The sequence below is a fragment of the Meleagris gallopavo genome, chromosome 8, assembly GCF_905368555.1.
Source record: "Meleagris gallopavo chromosome 8, MGAL_WU_HG_1.1, whole genome shotgun sequence".
NCBI classification, from domain to species: Eukaryota; Metazoa; Chordata; class Aves; order Galliformes; family Phasianidae; genus Meleagris; species Meleagris gallopavo.
The window spans coordinates 26,292,995-26,316,293 of NC_139411.1; the positions used below are offsets into that span (position 1 = coordinate 26,292,995).

At 39.8% G+C, this 23,299-nt stretch overlaps 1 protein-coding gene across 4 annotated transcripts in view; it reads left to right on the forward strand.

Annotated features, from left to right (window-relative positions):
- The window catches only part of VTI1A (vesicle transport through interaction with t-SNAREs 1A), a 249,894-nt gene that overhangs the window by 214,678 nt on the left and 11,917 nt on the right, over nt 1-23,299 (forward strand). The window contains exon 9 of one of the 4 annotated variants that reach the window (XM_085229581.1): nt 17,881-17,902. The exons of the other annotated variants lie outside the window; for them this stretch is intronic. Within the exon in view, the coding sequence (XP_085085707.1) occupies nt 17,881-17,887 (7 nt within the window). The 3' untranslated portion in view covers nt 17,888-17,902. Of the gene's footprint in view, nt 1-17,880; nt 17,903-23,299 lie in introns of those variants that run through there. 4 annotated transcript variants of the gene reach the window in all.

Here is a 23,299-nt window from a genome sequence, read left to right on the forward strand (position 1 = left end):
ATATTCACAAATAGGTGTTTGGTTTGTTTTTTTTTTTTAAAAAAAAAAAAGGTCTAACTACTTCTGCAGCTGCAGCTGCTCTAGCGGCACAAAATGCTGTGGCAGTGAAAGCCCTGCTTCTGGAAGAACCTGTATGACTGCTTTGAGTAAGCTCACCTGTTTTAATGAGAGGCATATCATAGTTTGAGTTACATTGTGCCAATGCATTTTCCATGAGTGTATCCCAGTGCTCTTTCCTGTTTGTATTTACAGTAACCATAGACTCTGTTTTAAGGGCCTTAGAGCTGTTGGATGTTAAGTCCAACAGGCAAGAACTACAACATGGAGACCTGCGCACAGGGTGTAGGTCTTGGGATCCTGAAACAGCCTTCTGCAGAGGCAGTGTCAGCAAGTCAAAGCTGGGGGGTATTTTTCCTTGTCTAATCATGCACTGGGCTGTAAAGTAAGCATGTTTCAGTTGTACGTAGGACCCCCACCTGGCCCCAAACATGCGAGATCACACCAAGGAGCAAATACCTACAGGAAGTGGAGTGAATGGAAAATAGCTATTACTCATCATATTCATTTTTACAAGGAGAGCGTCCTTTGAAAAACACACTTGGGAAATTGAGAACTTGAATATAGAGCAGAAGCCAAGTTTCATTTTTTGTGTAGTTAATATAGAATTTTTGGATTGCTCTTCATTCTGTAATCTACTATCTGTAGCTTCCTTAGTCTGTGGCTCCTCTTACATATATTCTCTAGGCTGTCATCTACTGGCACAGAAACTGATGTCAAGAGAACTGATTCGTATGACAAATTAGTGCATGGAAGAAAAAGGTGGTGGGATTTATTTTTTTTCTGGTTGTGTGATGTGCCTGAATGATTGATTCCATAAAGACCTGTCAGAACTCCTCAGAGTGCTTCAGAAATCAGAGCATCTTGATACTGACCAGCTTGATTTAAGGCTATTGAAATTATTACATTATTCTTTTACCTGATCTGAGATAGCACTTGGCACTACTGTAGACTGTAAGGGGGAAATAAGCTGGAAGAAAATTTTCTTTTTATGCACTGCTACAAGGAAAAAAAATACTGTTTTTATTGTAACTTTGTCAGGGACTGGTAAAACAGATCACAGATAAGTAAAAATGAATCCATGGTCTGTGCAGCAAAAAAAAGGTAGGTCTCCCTGTGTGTAACCTACAGGCCAATGAATTACAAATCAAGAGCACAACAGAAGTAGTGTTGGGTGCAGGTTTCCACCTATGGCCAGTTCAGCAGGTTGTAGGGTTCTATTGTCAATGACCAAAGCTTAAAAAGTGAGTTGTTTGGTCTTTGTTGTTTTTTTTAAACAAGGATTAATTTGCAAAACCTGCCATGCAGTACAGCTGCAGAATCTGACACCAGTACAGCTCATAGAAGAGCCTTAAGAAAGAATAGTTACTTAGGAAACTCTACTTTTAGGTAACTTTTCTTCTAATTGGTGATGTCCAGCCTGGGAAGATGCTGGTAGAACCAAGACAGGGACAGGAACAAAGAGTTCCTACTGTCTCTTAATGTTTTTAGAGAGTAACAACCTGGACAGGTTTTAGGTCAACTGTTTTTGTAAATACATTTTACAACTTGAGTTTTCTTCTATATTATTTTCAAAAGCAAATACTTGTGAGGAAGGTGTACAAGCAGCTCGCTGAATTAGTATGTTTTGTTTTATTGTACTTTACATAGTTCTTGATGAGACCTTCTGGGCTCTTCTGAGAGAGGAAAAGGAAAAAAAAGATGAAGAAAGATAGCTATATACAATGAGAAATATGGCGACGTGAGTGGAGGAAGGAGAGAAGATGTCAGAGAGAGAGGAGCTCCAGGGAATGTTAAGTACACATGTAAGAGTAGAACATACGATCCTTCTTTATTATTGTCCATTCAAAACTACAATGTGTTCCACTTAAACTAGACATGCTAATAAAAGAAGAGTCGTTTATAGTGGACGAATTCCAAAGACCAAAGCTGCCTCCTCATTTAAATTCTGCTCTTTTGTTAGGGCACCCTACTGACATAATTCTCTATTGTTTCTGCCATTATCGCTTGCTTAATGCGGGACATAGTGTCGGGAAATTCCTGTCTGGCACTTACAAGGTGTTTCTAAAAAGGGGAACAAAAGAGTCAAGAGCACATAGGGAGCAGGAGGAAGCTGCGAGGGGAAGTGGTGGTGGAGGGAGGGAGGAATTTGAGATAGGCAGAAGAGAAGACAGCTGTGCCAAGGGAAGGGAAGAGCTAGCTGAGTGCAAGCAGCTCTCAGCTTTCTATCTGCAGTCCTAGCCAGTACAGGCGAATCATACGAGACATGAGAAGCAGCTCAAGGATAGTGAAATGAGCGATTTCTGAGGATGAGATGCAGCAGAGTGGTGCCCCTCAGTTTGCAGGACACAGCATCACCCAAGAGGACCCGGGAGGGCCCTGCAGGGAGCTGGGAGAGCTGGGCCCTGAAACCTGGCTCCAGAAGGGTCCCACCAGCCATGACTGAGGATTTGGGGTGGCAGGTGAATGAGAATGGAGCGGATGTTGAGGCCAGTCCTGCTCCTGGTGTGCTGGGGATGATGGGTGAGACATCCTAGCTTGCACTATTCTTAACATAAGGAGATTACTCTCTGCTGTCATTTGTTAATAACAATGTCAATTTCTGTCATATAATTAGAAAATACATCTTGCTTTGCCTCCAAGCACTGTAGCCTTATTGCATTTGCACGTTTTTCATAATATTTCAAGCAAACTGACCAGATAACATTAATGAATGTATTAGATAGGCAGACACTTTTAAAGAAAAATAATAAACATACTTGTATATTAAAAAGTTAATTCAGTCTGGAGCCAAACAGGTAATTTTCCCTTCAGCATTTTTTCACTCAACTAAGACAGGTTGGACTAGGAGTGCAGTCACCCTGTCTACAGCACTTGGCTTGGTTTGCATACCAGGGGCGAATTTTCTTCAGAGACAGACAGCAAGATGATCTGATTGGCCTCGTTCCAGAGCATGCTCACAAAGGCCTCTTTGATGGAGGGTTTCTTGGTAAGCCCTGTACCAAAAGCTGCCTGCCACCCTGCTTTCAAAGACACCCATTTACAGTAATTCGGGGGGGAGGGGGAAATAAATAAAGAAAAGTGAAATAGGGGGTTGCCACAAGAATAATTGCATTACTGGGCTTGGGGGTGGGGGTAGAGAAGAGGAGGAGGGGAGTTATTAAGTAAACTGCTGGATGTTGAAGTAGCTGTTTGGCAACAATGCAAGAACATAAGGCATTTGCAATTAAGCTCATTAAAGCTTCATCATTTTGCTTATCAATCTTCTCTGAAAAGGGTGGGGTGAAGCACCGTATATTAAAATATGGCTGCTTTTACAGATAAGGAATGATCACTACCTGCTTGACTTTCTGAGCTATGCTGTAGTACCCAGCCTATGATGGTAGACATGATTAGCTGATTTAACTCCCTCTTGTACATGGGCAAGTGATTAATTGGAGTTTGTTGTTGTTTCCCTGCACTTCATTGCTAAAACATGCAGTCCTGGCAACTGCTATCTTCTTGCATTTATCTGATTGGTATCCAGATGTGGTATCCAACTTACCCATCATTTTTCTCCCATTTGTTCTTGTAACCTTGGTTTTTGGTAACTGTTTATTAAAGTACCCACATCTTGGGGAAGAGAAAGGTGGTCTAGTTTATCAGATCCATTTCTTCCTTGATTGATGGGGGAAGTCTTTTGCCTGGAGCTGATACTATCCTATGCTAATCAAGAGCTTTGGATTTCTAGAGAAATAGCAGCAACCTGAAGTTGTGAACACAACCAATCTGAGCTGCTTACAGTTCCTGATCTGTAGCAACCTCAGTATACCTGTCCTGGTCATTAACAGGACACCTCTGGCTGATGGACAGTAAGATGTCCAAATCAGCTGGAAGGTTTTCCATGCTGTGAAAACCTTGTAGTAAGAACAGCAGTAGCATTGCCTTCGGCTTTACGGCTGCCTCCCAGTTGCCAACAGTGAGATCTGGGAGGAAATCAGGTCTGTCGTCTTCTAGTACAGTAAAAGTCAGAATATGTCACCAGTGCTTACTGTAGATATTGCTGTAGGTGTATAAGATCAGTATTTCAGATGTAGACACCTGTTTTCACCCCAGAGCTTCAGAACACTGTAGGTATGAACCAAGCCTTGCAGCATCTTTTTGTGGGAGGTGAGTCTTCATTTTACAGATGGAAAGGTCCTGTCACAGCGGTGCAGAGGGATCCCCAATCAATGCAGTGTGTATCTGGAACAGTGACAGGACTGAACCCAGAAGTAGTCATTCTCACAAGTCCAGTTCTTACAATACAGCCTTAAATATGCAGCCTCTGTGTTATCATGTGTTCTTTAGGTTGAAAATAACTACATTAAGCTCTAAGATTTTCTTGCGAAAATAATCTTTTCTTGTGTTATCTGTATCCAGTAGCAGCTCTCTCTTCCATAGGTGATACTTAGTGGCAGAGAGGTGAGAACTCATTTAGAAGTGCCTTTCAGGTTTTGAATGACTTTTTCCATTGTTTTTACAATATATTCTCTATATGATGTTTAAAATCCTCTTAAATTTAAAAGAAAGGAAACAAAAGAGAAAAGAAAAAAAAAAAAAAAAGAGAAGCTGGGGAAATGCTGATATGAAGAGCGGTGTGGAAGGAGTAGCACCTCTAATACAAACGTGTCGGTCATGTTGCCATATGGGAATGGAAACTAGCTTGAACTTTAATTCTTGGTTTGATCAAGGTAGTGTAAAACCAGACCCCAAAGGAATTCTGATGGAGAAACTGGATTTATATTTTACATATGAGCAGTGGTTGAAGCCAAATGTTCATTCCATTCAAATTGTGTAGGTGGATTACTTTACTTCCAGCATTGAAGTATCATGTTTTTAGCTGCTAATAAACTTAATAAAATCCATTTTTTATTTCCCCTGGTGTACTGTATTCATGAGCATTGATGTGCCAACAGAGCAATGCTGTCCTGAAAATTCATCTGTCAAGGAACAAGCAAATAGATGTGTATGAATATGTTAAGAAATATATGTATTGCTCTTTCATTGGCATTGCTTTTACCAGAATTGCTATTCTACCCTTTTCTCTTAGAATTGGACAAAAACATAGAGACAATATAAGAAATTGTCACATCATCAGCCTAGCAGAGAACTAAGGCACAGACAGGTTGGTTGTTTTTTAAAAAAATCTTCATTCCCCAATTAAAAATATCTTCCACGCAAGCTCCCTGCTTTGGCTTAGCTCCCAGAATCAGACCTGCCTTTTTACACTATGTATGATCAATCTGAAGGATTCATTGCCACTGGTATTCACGGAAGCCAAGAAATTACAAAACTCAATGGGTATTAGACATTCATGTAGATAACTACAGTAATGCATATTTTTGTTAACACAAACATACAGAGCACTGGGAAGGTGATAAAAAGTCATTTTTGAAAGGTTTAAGATAATGCCAAATATTTAGAATTAGGGTGAGACTTCCTTGGGGGGCAGGAGGAGGTACTTTGTCACATGGTACCGTTGAACTTTACGTTAAAATGTTCAGTCTTGTTAATGAATTAGTAACTCTGAGTATATACAGCTATAACTGTGTTTCTAATCAGTGAGCGTTTTCTGATGTCCCTTGCTTAGTTAGATGAAATAATCCAATGAGAGTACTTCAGCCCACTGTATCAGTTTTAAATTGAATTGCTAGCCAGCAAGAGGGGCCAAGTGAACTAAGACATCAGGGAGCCTTACCCATTCAGAGAGTTAAATATCTTTCAGACTTGGAGCTACAGAGTTGGGTTCAAGATATGCTATAGGCTTCCTCTGCAACAAAGGCAAATTCACTTATTTTAGCCCCATCGTATCGTCTGTGTGCAATGACATGTTACCCCTTCAGAATGTGGCTGTGGCAGGTTCCTGGGGCACAGTGAATTAATCACTTCACCTAATGGATTTACTGGGGAGATTGGGAGGAGGGAAATAATCTTTAAAAAGATTTAGGGTAAACAAAGAGTGAAAAAGAGTAGAAAAACAAGCTGCTTTATGGGCATAGGGAGTGGGAACCAGACAAGGAAGGAAAGCAGAGAGGGATAAGAGGCCTCAGGTATAGAGGAAGAAGTAAGTTTTTAGGTAGAAACCAGAGGGGAAAGGCAGAGTTGAGCATATAAACAAAGGATTTAAGAGAAAAGCAACCTGACTTTTGAAGCTTTTAGTGCACATCTGACCCAAATCATCTGTCCTTTCAGAGTCAGCCCATCACCTCCCTTGTTTAAATTTTATTTTTCGTCAGAGCTCTGTAATCCTTATTCTAAAGAACTCCTGACTTGGTGGACATTTGTTGTGTTAGTAAATGCTCCTGTTGAAGTCAGCAGACTAGTTAAAACTTGTGCCCTCACTGCAGCAAGCAGAGCTTGCAATGAATGGGGAGCACGAGCCCAGTCATTCCCCTGCTGTGTATGCAGCCTGGAAGGGGCTAAGGGAGGGGGGGAAGGGCCCAGCAGCTTAGTACTGCTTTTCCCACCTCACTGTGGACCCTTACCAGAAGATTCATCGTGGAATCTTTTGGTAGGAACAGCGCAGTGTTCTTACCAGTACCCAAAAATTGCCTTTGAAAATTGCTTTTAGAAGTAAATGCAACCCCTGATGATGTCTTCTGCACAAGACACAAACATATCTGTGCACATGCTTGTAAGAAAGGATACCAGTCAACTGAGGGAGTGGAAGGGAGCTGTGAAATAGCAAGGGGTGTTTAAGCCACCATCAGAGGCTGTGGGCTCCTATGTCTTCTCTCAATCAATGTTACTTGGAGCAACCCTTTAGCTATATCAGCAGTGACAGTTTCAATCCACTTCGATAGAAAATTTAAAGTGGGAACACTGAAGTTGGCCATATTACATTTAGGGCTTATCAGTTCACTTTTGCTAGCGTTTTGGTAGGGGAAGTGAAAGGATTCCATCTAAAGATTAAAACTACGTGGGAGTAACTGGTGGACATAAACTGATTGGCCCTGTTGATGTCGTAGCAGAAAATAAGCACTATCCAACTTTCTGCTAGTATGTGTTTTTTGTTGCCCACTGAAGAAAAGTCAGTTGGCTTCTAAGAGATTTCTCTTTTTAGGTTTTCCCTTTTCCCATTCTGCGCCATCTCTGTGATAGATGCTACTTATTCCCCAGAATAATATTTAATTTGAGAAGAGAACAGGCACGATCAGTTTTTTGAACATCATTCTTGCTAGTTTTGTGTAGATGTTGTTTGGAGTAAAAAGAGTCATCCTGCTGCTGTTCTGAGCTCTGATGAGTGTATGCACTAAGGAGAAAAAGAGAAAATGCTCTTCAACATGCAGAAGCAGTAAAATCCAGTATCGTTTAACATTCTAAAGTAGAGTTTTATAATTGAGCTTTTGCATCTATTTCTTTCTCCCTGAAGAGTCTGGTGGCCTAAAGTTATGTAACTTTCTCATGAAGTAGTTGTGGAGGTCTTTGCTATCCTGGAAAATGAAAGACTAGAAAATTGCAGTACAAAGCTTGTGTTTGCTAAAGTGATCAACCTTAAATGGTGTGCGAGTTATCTCAGAGTATAATCAGCACAGCCAATTTGAATAGAGCTGTCTTCAAAATAGAGATCTGCTAGTAAGATTTGTTTTCATTTAGGTCTTACTTTCAGCAATAGGATTACCCCGAGGTCTATATATCTACAGGCTTTTGTACAAACAAGCAGCTTAAACAAAACTACCATTATTATACTGATTTAGGGAGAGAGAAAAGCCTTGTTCAGTTTATTGAGTTTAGATCACGTGTGTGTGTGTGTGTATGTGACAAATAAAGCCTTCCTTTAAATGTGAATTTTGCCCTGTTCAATAAAATAACAGTTTCTTTAGGAAAAAAAAAAAGCTATAAAGGCCAACATTATTCTTAATGCCAATTCAGTTTGTCACCTCTTAAGTATGAATCTCCTAGGCTAATGAAATACGTGCTGTTTCATCCAGTTGAGCAATAGGACAGCTGATATCATTGTATTTATCACCATTAAGGTGATAATAATCAATTTCTGTCTTGCTATAAAAACTAACCTTATCCTTCCTCTTTCTGTGTTTTACTCTCAGACCTTATTAAACTCCTTCTGATGCAGCTACAGATAAAGTTGTGTTCTGTGTCTCTTCCCACACCAAGGAACTTCAATAGCTGTTACTCATTCTTTCTACCAAGCACATGAAGTTTTATTTACTATTTAAAAGCGTCTGGTAAATAAAATAGGATGTGAAAGTTCTGAGCTCAGTTAGCAACTTAAATTCTAATGAGGGGTGGCAAATCATTTATGGTATGGATGCCATAGATCTTACTTCATACAGTGGCAAGCAAGGCGTGCACATTTTCCTGAGTTCCCATCACTGGAGGACTGCACCCAGTCACACTGCTGGCTGAGCTCCCCATGCAGCTACAAGTTTCACATTGCTCTGTGGCCAAGGGAACGGAAAGCGAGGTGGGAAAGTGTGATTATACAAAACTCATCTTAAAACTTGTACGTGTGTGCTTTTTAATGCACATGCATATTCTGAAGTTGAAACAGGAATAAGATTGGGGAACTGTTTTAAACTGGCACAAAATCAGTTAGTTTAAACTGTTTGTCACGTGAATTTAAATGAATTTTTTTCTCCTGTCTTAGTTCAGGCATGTTGGGTCAGATTTATGAGCCCACAGAACTGCTTCTTTGCAGAGTCATTGCCAACAGGTGAAGCTGATTAGTGGAGTACATGGATTTCCAGGGTTAGTGCACCAGTACAGGAAGACCTTTGGCAACGTGGTACTTTGGATCAAAGCAATCATGCCAGGAGTTATCATATTGTCTATAATCACAGGGATATTTTAAAATACTTTAAAAGCTTATGTATATCTCCTAAAATATTAGGCTAGCAAGACTGCAATGTATTTAAACTCTTGGCACCCAACTTTGAATCATTGTTTAGAAACATTGCATTTCTTTGTTTGCTGTCAGTGGTTGCAGTTGAAGAGCTGCAATAGGCTTACTAGTGTCACCTAGCTGAATGTAAGTGATTTCACCTTCACCACAGAACTCAATTGCAGCTTGCAAATATTATTTAAATGAAAATTATTTCTTTATAAGAAATCTCACAGAAACATTTCTTTTTTTTTTTCCTGACTGACTTTTTAATATTTATTTTGTATTCTCACTTTTATCTTTAATTTGGGGCTAAATTAGATCTGTCAGTGTCCCTTTAAATTTATTCCACACTAGCTAATTTATTTTAGCTAGCTTGCATCAGGACAAGCCTAGAATACTTACAGCACAAAAGAGAAAACTTAGATCAATCTCAGTCTGCTGAGAAAATTAATCAATTTGCAAGTTACATCTAGCTTAATTCCATCATTTAAGGCAGGCATTGAGTTTCCTTTCCCATATTACATGGAGACTGGACGTTAAAGCTGTCTCCATTGGTAGAGGACTAATTCACTTGCCCCTGTGCTCTGTATAGAGGTCATTAAGATGCTGCACTTAGAAAGCAGCTGCTTTTTGTGCATGTGCCAGTATCTCATTTTCCACATATGTAACAGATCAAAACATTTAGATTGGGTTGATCCGGTCTATCATGACGAAAGAATTTTGAAGGAACACAAGTAAATAGCAGCCTGTCTTGGAGGGAGGATGCCTTTTCCCTGATCCTGAGAAACTATTGATGGGCGCCACCCCAATTAAAGCAGACCAGGCCATACCAGCTTTCCACGGATTCTTTTCCAAAGTCAATTAGCTGCAGAATGTTTGATAGAAAGGAACAAGTCACTGAAAACCCAGCCCCATGCAATATTATCATTTATGTTCAGCACTAGTGTCTTGTTCAAGAGTTTCTTTTTATTAAACCTCTGTGGACCTGCTGGAAAGAAAAATGTTTCCTGCTTCTCTTTGGCCTGTGTGTTCCAGAACCACATTGTTCAGTGTTATCAACTTAAGAAGCAGTTAAGATTAAAGTGAGATATCACGTTTGAATTTAGAAAAACAACCAAAGTAGCTGTACAACTTTTAAGGTCCTTTACTAGAAGTGCATTTAAGCATGGGACTGTTTTTCAGAAAACCAAAATCAAATTAAAGTAGGTATTTTTCAACTGTTCTCTATTTCCATTTCCATTTCTCATCCTCTAAATCTGCTCCATCACAGGGCTGTCTACTACTGGTCAAAGTCTTAGGGCCAGCCCTCAAGTATATGAAAAAAAGAAAGCTAAACAAAGGAAGGGGATGAGTAGTTGGCCACCGCAATGGTACCCCTTGGGATTATCACCTGCCAAAATCCAAATGGAGATTTCAGAGGTGATTATTTCAAGAAGTAGAAGCAATTACAGAGTAGTCTAGCAGGCAGTACTTTGAAGAATGATGCAATGTACTGGAAGTTTTACCTTGCAGTGGCTGTATGCCTAGGAATTAATGTTCTTATTCATGTACAAGTTATGTACTAGAAAAAAAATACTGTTATAAGATTGCTAACATGGGCAGTTGTTGCAGTTCTTAAAAATAAGACAGTCAAATTAGTACATGAAAGAAGAATTTTGAGGTCAGATGCAGAATATGGGCAAGAACTTCAAGAAATTCTGCACTGCTGCATTTATAAACAGCTACCCCTTCTTCTAGAGTTCCTCTTCGTAAGAGTTTCTTAGAATTGGCTAATGAGATTCACTTTTATCTCAGGATCTTTAACGACTCCCAGAAGACCAGGAACTTAGTTTTGAATCTCATCAGGAAAGCAGAGCTATTTCCAGCAGTACAGTGCTTCATGAGAACATGGTGGAGCTTGCTGCAAAAACTGACTCAGAAGGAAAAAGGATGCCTGCACTAGATTCAGTACTGTTGCTTTTGGCAGGTTGTTGCTCAGTCTCTCTCTTTCGTGTATTGACTGATCCCAGCATTGCATTGCTTTGTGTGTTGTGAGCTATCACACTACTGCTAGTAGTGAATGCTAGGATGTGAACAAACCATCAGCTGCTTCTCACACATCTTGCCCTCTAGACTTCTAGATAGGAACAGAGCTTTCAGTGACACAATTTTGGGTGTTGATATTGGCCTCATGAAAGAGAAGTTATGTTTTGTGCCTTACAGTTGACTATATAGAAAGGGATATTTTAAAACAAAGTTATGAAATATACTTAGAATGCAAAGAAAGGGAGAAAGGAGGTTTCAGCAGCAGTGGAGTAACCTTGAAGTTCCTTCAGTGGTGGAATCAGTTGCCTTTGAGGTCTGGTTATAAATGCAAAGTGTAACTTTTTTTTTCCCCCAAAACAAATCTTAAGTCCTTTTGGGGCAGGGGGATTGAAACAGAAATTGAGGATTTTGTCCACAGAGGAGAGGAACTGAGAGCAATGAAATGAACTTCATCTCTTCCTCTCTGCTGATGGCAAGCAGTACTGAAGTGACCACGGGAGGCCTCGTTGTCTGAGGAAAGCTAATCTGATCAGACTGCTATGGTTGTGGTGTCTGTCTTCAGGGTTCTCTGGGCACAGGGGTGAAGGATACCTCAGAGCATGATCACACCTTATGCTCCAGCTGAAGGTGCCTGCGCCATGTCTCCTCACTGCCTTCTCCTCAAGTTAACCGGTTTGGTTGCTGTCACCAAGCCCTCCCCAGGCTGTCAGTAGGAGCTTAGTTAGGTGGTATAGTGAGATGCTTGGTGCACCCACCCGAGTGATGGGTGGGTTAGCAAGTACTGATCTCAATCACGGTTGTGTAGAGCAGAGGGGAAAAGCCCCACTCTGCTCTGAGTCTCTCACATTGCCTGTGACATTAGTGCTGTCAACACATGAAGCAGATGAATCTCATGTTTCCAGGCTAATAGTAGCTCGTACTGATTGTCTAAGCTTTCCATCCCTTCCCAACAAAGCAAAGACTGCCACGACTCAGTCTTCAACATTTGTCTCTGCCTGGAGGTTGTGCACACAATCACACACCTTCGTTGCGCAGCGAGTGTCAAGTGCCAGACCAGCTGGCTGCCTGACCCCGGCTTGTTGCTTCTCATCAAAGCCGTGACCCTCATTAGGAAAGCTGAATGCTCCCAGAAAGTACCACTGGGGCAACAAATCAGTTGAAAGAGCCTATTGATCTGCTACATTTGTTTTCAACGTGCGAAAAGGAGATTCTTTTGTTCTGGGCTGGCACCAAGCTCTTGCTACACTAGGTTCGGCGCATCTCCGGACACTGCGATCAGGAGCCTCAGAGCTGAGTCTGCAGAATATTTGCTTATTACAGGAGGAACTGAAAGAACCTCGAATTCACTAGTGACAACCTCTTACTTGAATAACTATTTCCTCCCCTTCTATTTGTTTCTGTTTTAATCACTGTATTACAAACAGGATTTAAATCCCCGTTATAGATGCAGGATATGGTAACACAAACGCACAACGATCAACATTTATCAAGTTAAAATGCCTGCACTGTTTACGCTAAGCGTTCAGTGTTTGCTGGGTAGGTTCCTTTTTAAATAAAACTTGGAGTAATTAAATGGCTGCTGTAGTAATATGAGTGCAGATTTTTGCACATCCAATAATCAAAGGGAGGAAAAGGTAATCTGAAGCTGTTATGTTTTTAATTACATTTGATTTGTATTTAAAAGGAAAGCACAAAGGTAATTTTTCTGTTGCTCTACCTGTGACTCCTTAAATCATGGTGAACGTGCATTATGATCTTCTTAAAAGAATAAGAACATTCCTTGTTAATTAATTTATACAGCTGTCAGTACAGCTTTCTATGTTATTCATACTCTAAGTGTTTGACTGCCATAGATTTTCTTGCAGTTCCTGGCAAAGCTCCAGTGAAAGCCTGGGATTTATTAGGCTGACTTGGTGCAAAGTCTATTGATTGTGGCCTCGAGGGTAATAACTAAATAGAGCTGGAGCAACAAGTCAATAACACCATTGTTGCTACAGACTCCATTCACTTGAGGAGTTAGATTGTTTTACAGTGGCAAAGAGTAATCATGAGCAGATCAGCATGTTCAACAGGCTCTGTACCATGTTGATGCTGGAGACTGTTTTAAAGCTTTCAGATGGATTGCGGGAGAATCAAGGTGGGGTACAGGGATCAAGAACCCTGTAAACTCCTTCATTAGGACTGAAAGGTTTCAGCATTAGCTTCATCATCTTGAAACAGCAACAACGACAAAAAAAGAATCCCGTGCCTGTGTTTGTTCTAACAAGTATTAAAATGCTCTGCTCGACTGTCCTTAATGGCATGTTAGAAACCTGATTTGAATTTTGAATGAGGATGTACATGTAGTGTGTGTGTATGTACACATGTGTACTTGCACATATGCCTTAGCATTAAATAATATTCTAGACGGCACAAACTTCATCTTGGTGCAGTAATATTTCCTGGCAGTGGCTGGAAAGAGGCTGCTCTTTTCTTAAATTCAAAATGCGGAAATGCTTTTGTTTATTGCTTCTCTAATCCTCCCATGTGTTTATTTACTTTCAGAATTCTTTTCTTTTGCAGAAATATATACAAACCTACTTGAGGAAAGATGTTTACTTCCTGAGTGCTTTATCGTTTATTTGACAGCCTTTGACAACAACTAACATTGTATTAAGAGCAGATCATTTTGAAAAGTCAAAATTGTGAAGATAGGAATTTCAGAACCAGAACTGGTTGATTTTGCACACATTCTTGTGTCCATCAACAGGAGTTGCCAGTAGAGCTCTGCAGAAATACAGAGTAATTAGAGTAAGCTTTGGAGCAGGACTACTCCCTTGAAACATGAAAGATGGTACAGAAAGTAATAAGAACCATGTAATATTAAAAAAGACAGATGTAATTATGCCTTGTAGAATGAACGAAGTAGTTAAGCAACAGGCTTCTGTATATTCAGCAGTTCCACAGACTCTTCCTTCCCTTGTCTGTTTATTCTTGGAATTCAAGTTTTCCTTTTTACACATACTGTTTGTAACCACAGATTCTTAAAGCTAATAGGAAAGAGCAAAGTTCTCTTCCTGAAAAGTCAGTCATTGTAAGAGACCAGTATTTCAAACACAAAAATTTCAAGAGAGGGTTTGATTCTTTAACATGACAGTGACTGATTATCTTGTAACAGTCTATTAACAATTTATCTGTCCATTTTGTTTGCTCCTTCTCTTGCTGTATTATAATTTCTTTGTACTATTTAAAGCATTGAAAGGGGTGGAACTAGAAAGGAAATCCTGCAACCAAATATTCAACTGAGTACTAGGCTGCCCTTGGCCATGGGCAATCAAGTGAACATTACAGTCAGCATAGGTGAGACAGATCTTAGAGTAGGGAGATACGAAAATGTGGTGAATGCATTTGGTTTTCTTTTTTTCCCATAAGTAAGCAGAGAGCTTGGTAAGTTTGTAGTGCTTGCTTAGAAGCAAGCTCACTTAAAACTTGGAGAGTTGTGAACAGAATTTGAATGACTCTCAGGAATCTTTCTTCTTAGGCCTCAGACATGGACTCCCATGGAAATAAATGTATCAGATTAGGAACTATCAGTATTCTGTCAGGATATTTTAATGAGAGGTCAGTAAATAGTGTATATCTGGAAGTAAAAAAGCAAAAGCTGGGCCTCTTCTTTATGACTTCCCACAGTCATCAGAGTGACTTTCTGACAGATGCTTTCACTTTGTATCTACTCTGCTTCGGTTCAACACTGTGATCCAAGCAGTTTTTGGCAGATCAAGCCAGCCTAAAACTTAATTAGCTGAGGCATAGGAAGTAAATACGTAAAAGAGTTTTTGCTGAAGTCTTAATACTTGTTCATTAAAAAGAATAACACTGATTTGCCTGTCTGATGGCAGTGTGAAATGCTGTATCTACAGTGATCGGATATGTATCACAAGCACTGCTTGTGCCCCGCTTCCTATATTTCAATTAGAAGAAAGAAAAGCAAAAGGAAACATTCTTCCCAAAATGTGCAAGTTGACATTTCTTTTGAGTAACATTCTTCCAGAATGAACTGTAGATTCACAGAAATTACAGACCAAGCAGTTGAAGTATTCTCTCCCCTTCCTCCCTTCTCCCCTCCTTTTTTAAACTGTCTTCATCAATCAAAATCAACATAAATGAATAATGGAGGTAGATAAAATGGGAAGAGACAATAGCAGCCTTGTTTAGAATTGGCAGCCATAAATCCACTGTATCCAGAGAGTCTGCACGAAGTAAATATCTGCTCTTGCTGACCGCCGCTGCCATTTAGCCCATGATTTGGAACACCATTTAAGCAAGTGCTGATGTCTCATTGAAGCTTCAGCCCTTTATTGCTGGCTTTACTTTAGAGGACTAGTGCTGTGATGAGGCAGGGGAACTCAGAAGGTGAAGCTTTGGAGTGACACAGGAGTTTCCTTTCTCCTCATTTGTTAACTTGGGATGACAGAAATAGAAATGGTGTTTTCATGAGTAGGTCAAAGGCTTTTCTAGAATCAGCAAGAAAACAAGAATGCTGGTGGAAAAGGAGTGACAGAACACATCATTTAAAATCATTAAAATTTGGGACTAGCTGAGGTTTTCTCTGTATGCAAGAAGGGAAAGCATGTGTTTATTGGCTTTGCAGAGGCATGCACAGGACTGCAGAAGCCCAACAGAAAGGAAAGGCAAAGGATTATGTACCTAGATCTCAGAGTGCATGATTTATGGTGTGGCTTTTGAGTCCTGACATCTTGATTTAGTTATGATAGACCTGAAGTCTTATGAACTGCTCTTGCAGGAATTTGACAAGATCCTCTAGGGCTCGGTTGCTCTATCTACCATTTTGAAATGCCAGGTCTTACGTGGAAACTTTTCCTTCCATTCTTCCCACTATAAAGGTCCTTCCAATTTTGGGTGACTTTTGGAAGCAAGCTTGAGAACAAGTTCCAATAAGACTTGTAAGCTCAAGTCAACAAATTCAGGAGGTTTGAGGTTGCCTGTTTTCTGTTTGGATTTGAATGTAGTTTGTTTTGTACAGCATGCCAGACAAGATCTCATTTGTTAAGGTCTCATTAGCACCAGCAGTGTCCCAGCTGTATTAGAATCTGTGAATATATCTACCTCAACTGTGTTTTCATGCCTTTTATGATTTTCATTGTCTCCAAATTAAAATATATATATATACAGACAGATATGACCGCATATAACCAAATCCTTCACAGAGAAGATTGATGACCTTTCTAATGGTAGTAGGGAATTATCTTTAAAATCAAAATCTGAGTGAGTAGATGTGCAGCAGCACAGCATCTCTCTATAGAGTGTCTCGAAGGTGCCACTTCTGTTGTGAAAACAGTTTATTTAGTAGTTAGTGCCTTGACTTTTCTGTCTTTGTACTTCTGAAAGATGATCCCTTGCAGTCGATGAACCCTTAGCCTTAATGAAGTACTGATCCCTCTTTAACGTTTACTTAATTGAAGCTTAGAAGGAAAAAAATATAGACTAGTATTTTAAGAGTGACTGTGTAGCACCTTTCCAAGTTTGCATGCCTGTCAACGGGATGTCATCCTGTAAGTGTGAATGAATGGCTCTATTTCCACTTTGAGTTTCCATTCCTAGGCAAAAATAGCACCAAATATACTATACTACCAGAATAGATACCTTTTTTTTTTTTTTTAAACCTTATAAATCACGTAGCAATAAAAAGTAAACTAAGATTATTTCTTCATTAAAAATGTTCCATGTGTCCAGCACCATGTAAAAACTATTAAAAGAAGAACCTGCTTAAAATGACTGAGTAAAATCACAAGAAATAATTTATCATTCTTTTCTAACTGAGCATGCTGTACTTTGTAAGGATACCAATTATATTTAGCATTCCTTGAGGCTTCTATTGTTAGGCTTTTTTTTTCCACTGCCAGCATGAAGCGCTGGAGCTTTAAGCATCCTGTCATGATGCTGATGTTTTGTCGAAGAAAAGATGTGTTCCTCAGCTGTTGCAATTACTTCAGCATTTGTGCCTTTTCAGATGACACTTGGCCAACTTTTTAAAATTGCATAATTCCCACATATGTGGTGATGAAGTCTGAGATTTTTAAGGGCCATGAAGTGTCTAGTTCACGGCACGGGCTGGCTAACTACCTCCAAGTATCTCTGAGTCTTGGATCTGATTCATTTATCCTAAAAGTCTCAAAGTCCTGATTATTTAATGCATTACTTCACGTAGGATTTAGGCTTTTTTTATTTTTCAATTTTGCTAACACAAATAATTTGTTAAGAATTAACAGAATGTTGTGATAGTGTGCATTAGAGCTGAACCGAAGGTAGAAAACAGTAACCGGGATTGCAAGCAATCGTTTGATTTGGAGAATTCCAAAATAGCTTCCTAAATTTTATTAACTGTCTCTGTATATGTTTAATCATCTGAATCCTTTGTAAACTGTTTGTAAATGCACTCTTGACATAAAGCATGGCTAGTTTGTCTGTATTTTCTGAAACACGACAACTCCACTGAGGAAATGGAGCAGTATTTCTGCAGTCTTGTCAATATAATTTAGAGGGTGAATTTGGTGTTTGGGGTTTTAATTGAGGACAGTGAAGCACTTCCATTTTCTGAATTGCCTTCTGCTAATTTCTTGTGCAGAGGTAGTATAGTATAAAAAATGTTATTTGAGAGAAAAAAAAAAAAAGAGGAAAATTTGAAAATTTCTGGATGGTTTCAGCTTCAATTCTGTGATTCGAAACTATCAGTATCAACAGTGGGATCTTCTGCCACCAAAACTACTCACTGCCCCTCTCATTTTCATGCATACTTCTGTTCTAGAGTCAGTGTCTTGAAATTGAATTGATCGTGTGCAGAACAGCTCTGCTCTCCCTGAATCTACTTTTTGCTTTTTCTTTTTTTGTCCTGGATCAATTCCTTGATCTGATTCATCGCATGGACTCACAAGCTGTTGAATCAGCACAGCTGAGGTTGGCATGCTGCAATGTGATGGCAGAAATGAACACCAAGAGGAAATGGGAGCAGAGGGAGGAGGACAGACCTGAGTATGACTCCTAAAATTAGTATTGCTGCTGGATGCTTTGCATCTTAGAACCATGGTTTTGGCTTGAGTACAAGGCTTGGAGTCAGAACATTTAAACTATAAGCTCCCTTCTAGCCTTTGACACCTTTAATCTTTAGTTTTGCCATCTGCTAAGTGGGAATAATGCTATTTAACTCAGTAATGCGAAGATTTACTAATGATTCAACCAATTAGTGCATGAGTAAATAGGAAACACTGCTTGTACACTGCTGCATTTTGCTGAAGTTGCTCTCTCATGGCTTTAAACCACATTTCATTTGCAATAAAATATTTGTTTTCAGCTGTGTTTCTCCTATCACAAAAATGTTGCTAGAGCAAAGACAGGTCCCTGTTTTTGTAACCCAAGTGTCTCTATTTTTAGTTTTAAAATGTTGGCTGCATCTCTCTGTCTTTCTCTCGCTCTCATTTTTTTTTTTTTTTTTTTTAATATGAGTATATATTTATAGCTATTGGAATAGCTCTTTGCTATTGGAAGAGAATTTCCTGCAAACAGATCCACTTCTGCGGAGCTCTGCTCCAACTCACTGTCCCATGTGTTCCACTGAGAGATTGCTCCAGAACAAATGCCCATACTGGTTGTAGGATCAGTCTTGCAAACTGTAAACTTTATATAGCCTTCAGCACATAGTAAATTTGCATGTGCAGGAGGTATTACCAACTGGGCATCTGCTAGTTGGCAGTGTTGAATGTGAAGATATGAATGACACGAGAGATGCAGCCCGTGTTGTACCGAGCCATTTCTGATTTGGATAACGACATTCTCAGTTTTCTCTTCAGTTTTAACTCAGGTGGAGTAACTGTCTTCACACCCTCATTTAAAGTGGTGAGTCTTGTAACTGCATGCCATTGAAGAGCTGCTACATCTCACCCAGCAATAGGGAAAAGTACTTTTTACATAACAGTCATGCTCCATGGGCATGGGAACACTTGACCTGTAGCTGGGTTTGGTGCACATGGGGCAAGGAGCACGGATTCAGATCATTTCAAGGACTTCAGCAGAGCTACCAATGTGCATAAGGGTTGCAGAATCAGGCCCCTGAGGATCCTTAGGAATGAAAGATATCCTGTAACTGCAAGATATTATTATGATTACTACTCTGGAGAACACAAAGGTATTGAAGTTGGCAAAATAAATTACAGAGTTAAATGTATAAGTAAACCAAGAAGTGACTGATGTTTTTTGCATAGTAATAATCTTCATAATCACTTCATTTGCACAGTTATTTAATTTTAAACTTTAGGCACAGTTTTGAAGCACAACTCAGTGGAGATTTTTGCTGTAAACTGTATACTTTAATGAAAGCTAATTGGAGGACAAATTTTAATCTAATTAAAATGTGACTGCATAAAGCGAAAAGGATGAATGAAGCAAAATGCTCTATGGGGCACAGTTTTCAAACAATGACTGTCCTGAATACTAAGTCAAATGAAGCTTTTGTAAAATGACGATCATGAACACTGCCAGCAACAGAACAACCTTGAGAAACTGCTAATGAAAGTTTAGTTTAAAAAGTGGACATTCCAATTGCAACTGTGTGAGGAATTTTTTTAAAAGGAAGTAAAAAGCAACACACACACAGTCTCATCTGAAAACATTACAAGTAAATTAGCCAAAGGTGTACATTCCTTCTAAGTTCTCATGATCAGCAGATGCAAATGTTTGCAGTGTGCCGATGAGTTATGAGCCCTAATGAGATTTCAATGCTGAGCAAACAATAAAAATTTATGCATTGCATAGTTTTAGTGGCCTTTGGCTTCATGGTTAGTGTTACACCCTTTCAACAGCTTTGGTAATATAATATCCAGCTGGCTATGGAGGTAAGGAAAATTTTAGGGGTGAACTGAAATTGTGAGAAATAATGTGATTGATTGCTTTGTCAGAATAATGCATTTTCACGGTATAATTGTCCATAGTAATCCTAACCCGGGTACGGATACATAGGTTCTAGTTCTGTTCGGACACACATTTTGAAGGGTTCAGGTGAAGGATGGCTTTTCCAACATTTGAGCCAGACCATTTCCTGCGCTAGAAGCGGATCCAGAGGTCTCACAAACAACCCCTCTTAACAAGGACATTCCTGTCATAGTCTGGCAAAGGGAAGAATTGAAAAGCTGCACTTTCACCAACAACTGTCATGTGTCACAGTGAAAGAAGCCGAGCACCACCACAAAAAGAATCACACAATAGATATTGAAATAAATGTATGTAACAGCGTGCGGGGTGGGGGTTGAAGCAGGGAATTCAACTGGGGCAGTGTGAGAGTGAGCTCAAACGTATTAAATTTAAAAGACCCATTTGTGGGTTAGGCTTTTATGAATCCAGAACCTTCACCATAATGATTGCCTGCATTACCCTACATAATATTAAAATCTTAGCATGTGATTAATAGCAGATTCCCTGCATACGTGTCACAACGCACATCTGCAGCAAATCTGCTAGTATATTTCTGCACTAGTTTTACTTTGGGGCCATAAAGTAATTCCTGTTTTGTGAATGAGAATAAACCTATTATGCACTAGGTTAGCTACACCCAGTTTCTTCTCTTTGGGGAAAAAGAACTGCTTATTTGATACGGCATCTCAAATTTCAGTGCTCAGAAGTGAGTTTAAGCCTCTGATAGATTTGCTTGAGCAAGCTGCTGGGAGTTGCTTTTTGCTGTTTCTGAGTTCTACTTTTTCCAAAACCGTCTGTGCAAAGAGTACTGAGAAACTTCTGGACAGCAGTAAACCGGTGGACTTAATTATAAAGTGTTTATTGCCAAATTTGTTAATGAGTCAACATGCAAAAAAGATATATTTACCCCTGTTTCCTCTTAAAATAGTAGTAAAAATAACTTCAAAAAATCTTTTTCTTAAGCTGCTCGGTGATGCAGTTTTGCTATTCACAAAAGCCCTTTTTCCCATCCGCAAATAGCTACCTTTCACTTTGCCCCAAGGGAACAGAGCGTAGCTCAAATGAAGCTTAAAAAAGAGAAAAAAACGCAGATTTTTCCCCGTTGTAACTAAGGCTCTGTGCATATTCACACACACACACAAAATAAAAGGGAAGAGGCAGAAACGCTGCTCCAGTCTGCCCTCTGAAAAGTCCTGCCGACCAAAACCAAAACAGAACCCAGTGAAAACAACTGAAGCGACAACAAGAAAACATTGGGAAAGCAACATCTGTTTTGCATTCCTGGCATCAGCCTTGCCCTTGCAACACAGGGTCTGACACAGATGTACAGGGTTATGACACCGCTGAGTACCGCTTGATTCAAACTGGTGTGAGAGCAGGATCGGGGAACTGGGTTCTTACAGCCTTGTGCAAAACCGTGTCTCCTGATCTCCTTTGCAGATGTGGGACTCACACCGCACCGATGTTATAGGCATCCTTCCATTGATGGATGCGGGTTGTAGATCAAATCATATTCCTCCAGCAGCAATTTAGAATTTATTATCGGCTGGGTATTTTTGTTTTCTGCAAAATCGTTTTGCTCTGTGGCTTTCCCATCGAGTTCCACTGTGTGAAGCTGCACTCAGAAAGCGCATCTCTCAGATGATACTGCATAGTTTAACCCCTCTGTTTTTGAGTACAACAAAATAATAGCACGGAGAGAGAAATGCAAAGGCACAAGTAGCTCAGACTGTGGATTAAAGTGGATTGGTGCTGAGGGAAATTTAGGAAGCCAGAGTTGTCAAGTGAGCAGCTTTCTCACCAGAGGCAGAGTGACTACCTGGGATGGCACAAAGAGAGCTGTTCTCTCCTGTTTGATTGCCCATCTGTAGTTGTAACAGAGACGAAATTAGCTTCACTCATACCTGGCATAACTTCAGTGACTCCGGTAGAGCTGTCTCAGATGGAATGACTTGATTGCAGTGTTTTCACCAGCCACTAGATGTCTGTGTGTGCTCTTTAAAGGTTTTGGGTGGATGATGGCCCTAGTAAACAAGAGAGCCAAAGCTGGAGCACAAGCTGTGGGAAAGCCTATTGGGTTGCCTTTGCAAGTGTAGCATCATCACTTTCATTAAGCCTGTGTTTAAAGCAATTTATGCTGTCTTAAAAGTAAATTCCAACTTTTCTAATTTGAGACAAATGGGGAAAATGTACCTTTCCTGGGCCACATCTGGTTAAGACAAACTGTTTCCATCATGTCCATGCGAAGGGCTGTAATGTGTCTCCTTGTTGTGAAACTTCTGAAGGAAGTTGCTGAGATGCAGAATAGGTTAGTCTTATTTCTATTCTGAAGCAGTGAAACTCCATAAAATAAAATATCTGCTCTGTAAGTGAACTGGTGAGAGCCCACTGTGTAATTCCATCCCATGTAGCCCAAACCAGAGCACTGCTGGAGCCGTGTTTGCACACAGACAATGCACTGGCAAACCTGTGTGTGCTCAGGAAAGCTGTGCATCAGATGTCAAGTATAGTACATCTTAGAAAACAAACAAAAAGCAACTCCTTGAAGAGCAGATCTGGGTACAAAACTCTGTCCCACTCTACTGTGGATGAGGCAGCCCACGGCTGACCAGGCTGCTGCACCTGTGACCAGCTTTTCTGCAGAGATCTCCAAAGAAATAATGCACAAGTAATCAGCATATGTTCGCTTTTCATTTATCTCTGTCGTCAGGGAATCAGATACAGATAGTATCAGGAGCAATGAGAGGTACATTCTGATATTATTTTCAGTTTTTTGTCTAGACAGAGAAGAGCAATCGCTTGTATCTCTGCGGAGCACCTCAGCCCCCCTCCACGCTCACATCGGAGGCTGAAGGCCAGAGGGGGGTAGGAGGCTGTCTATATTAGAAAAAAAAGTTTAAAACCACCACCTACTCATCAGGTGACTGGAGACCGTGGTTGTAAAATGTGCTGCAGGCAGAAGTTCTGAAAAATCCCAGAAAGTGTTGAAAACATCTCTAAACAAGGTATTTTTCTCCTGCACCTTTCTTGCTAAAGGTCCCAATTGCTGCCAAGAAAACTAGTGAGAATGTTAGCTGCCAAATAAAAAATTTATGATGGTGTTTGGCAAAGGATTGTATCACTGCTTGTTTTATACATTTCCACAAGGCTCTTGAAGGGCTGTTGGACACATACGGCTCACTGATCACTGTGCTTTATCTGTTCTTTAGCGTACTGAAAAAGCAAGCTCCAATAAAGTATGATTTAAACAATATATATCTTTTTTCTTTTAATAGCCTCCTAAAAGCATTTGCTATGGTGAGCATATAATTTTTAAACAACATTCCACATATAAAAAAATTTTAAAGCCTTTTACATGACAAAGTTGCTTGTTATTTGAGTTATTTTCAT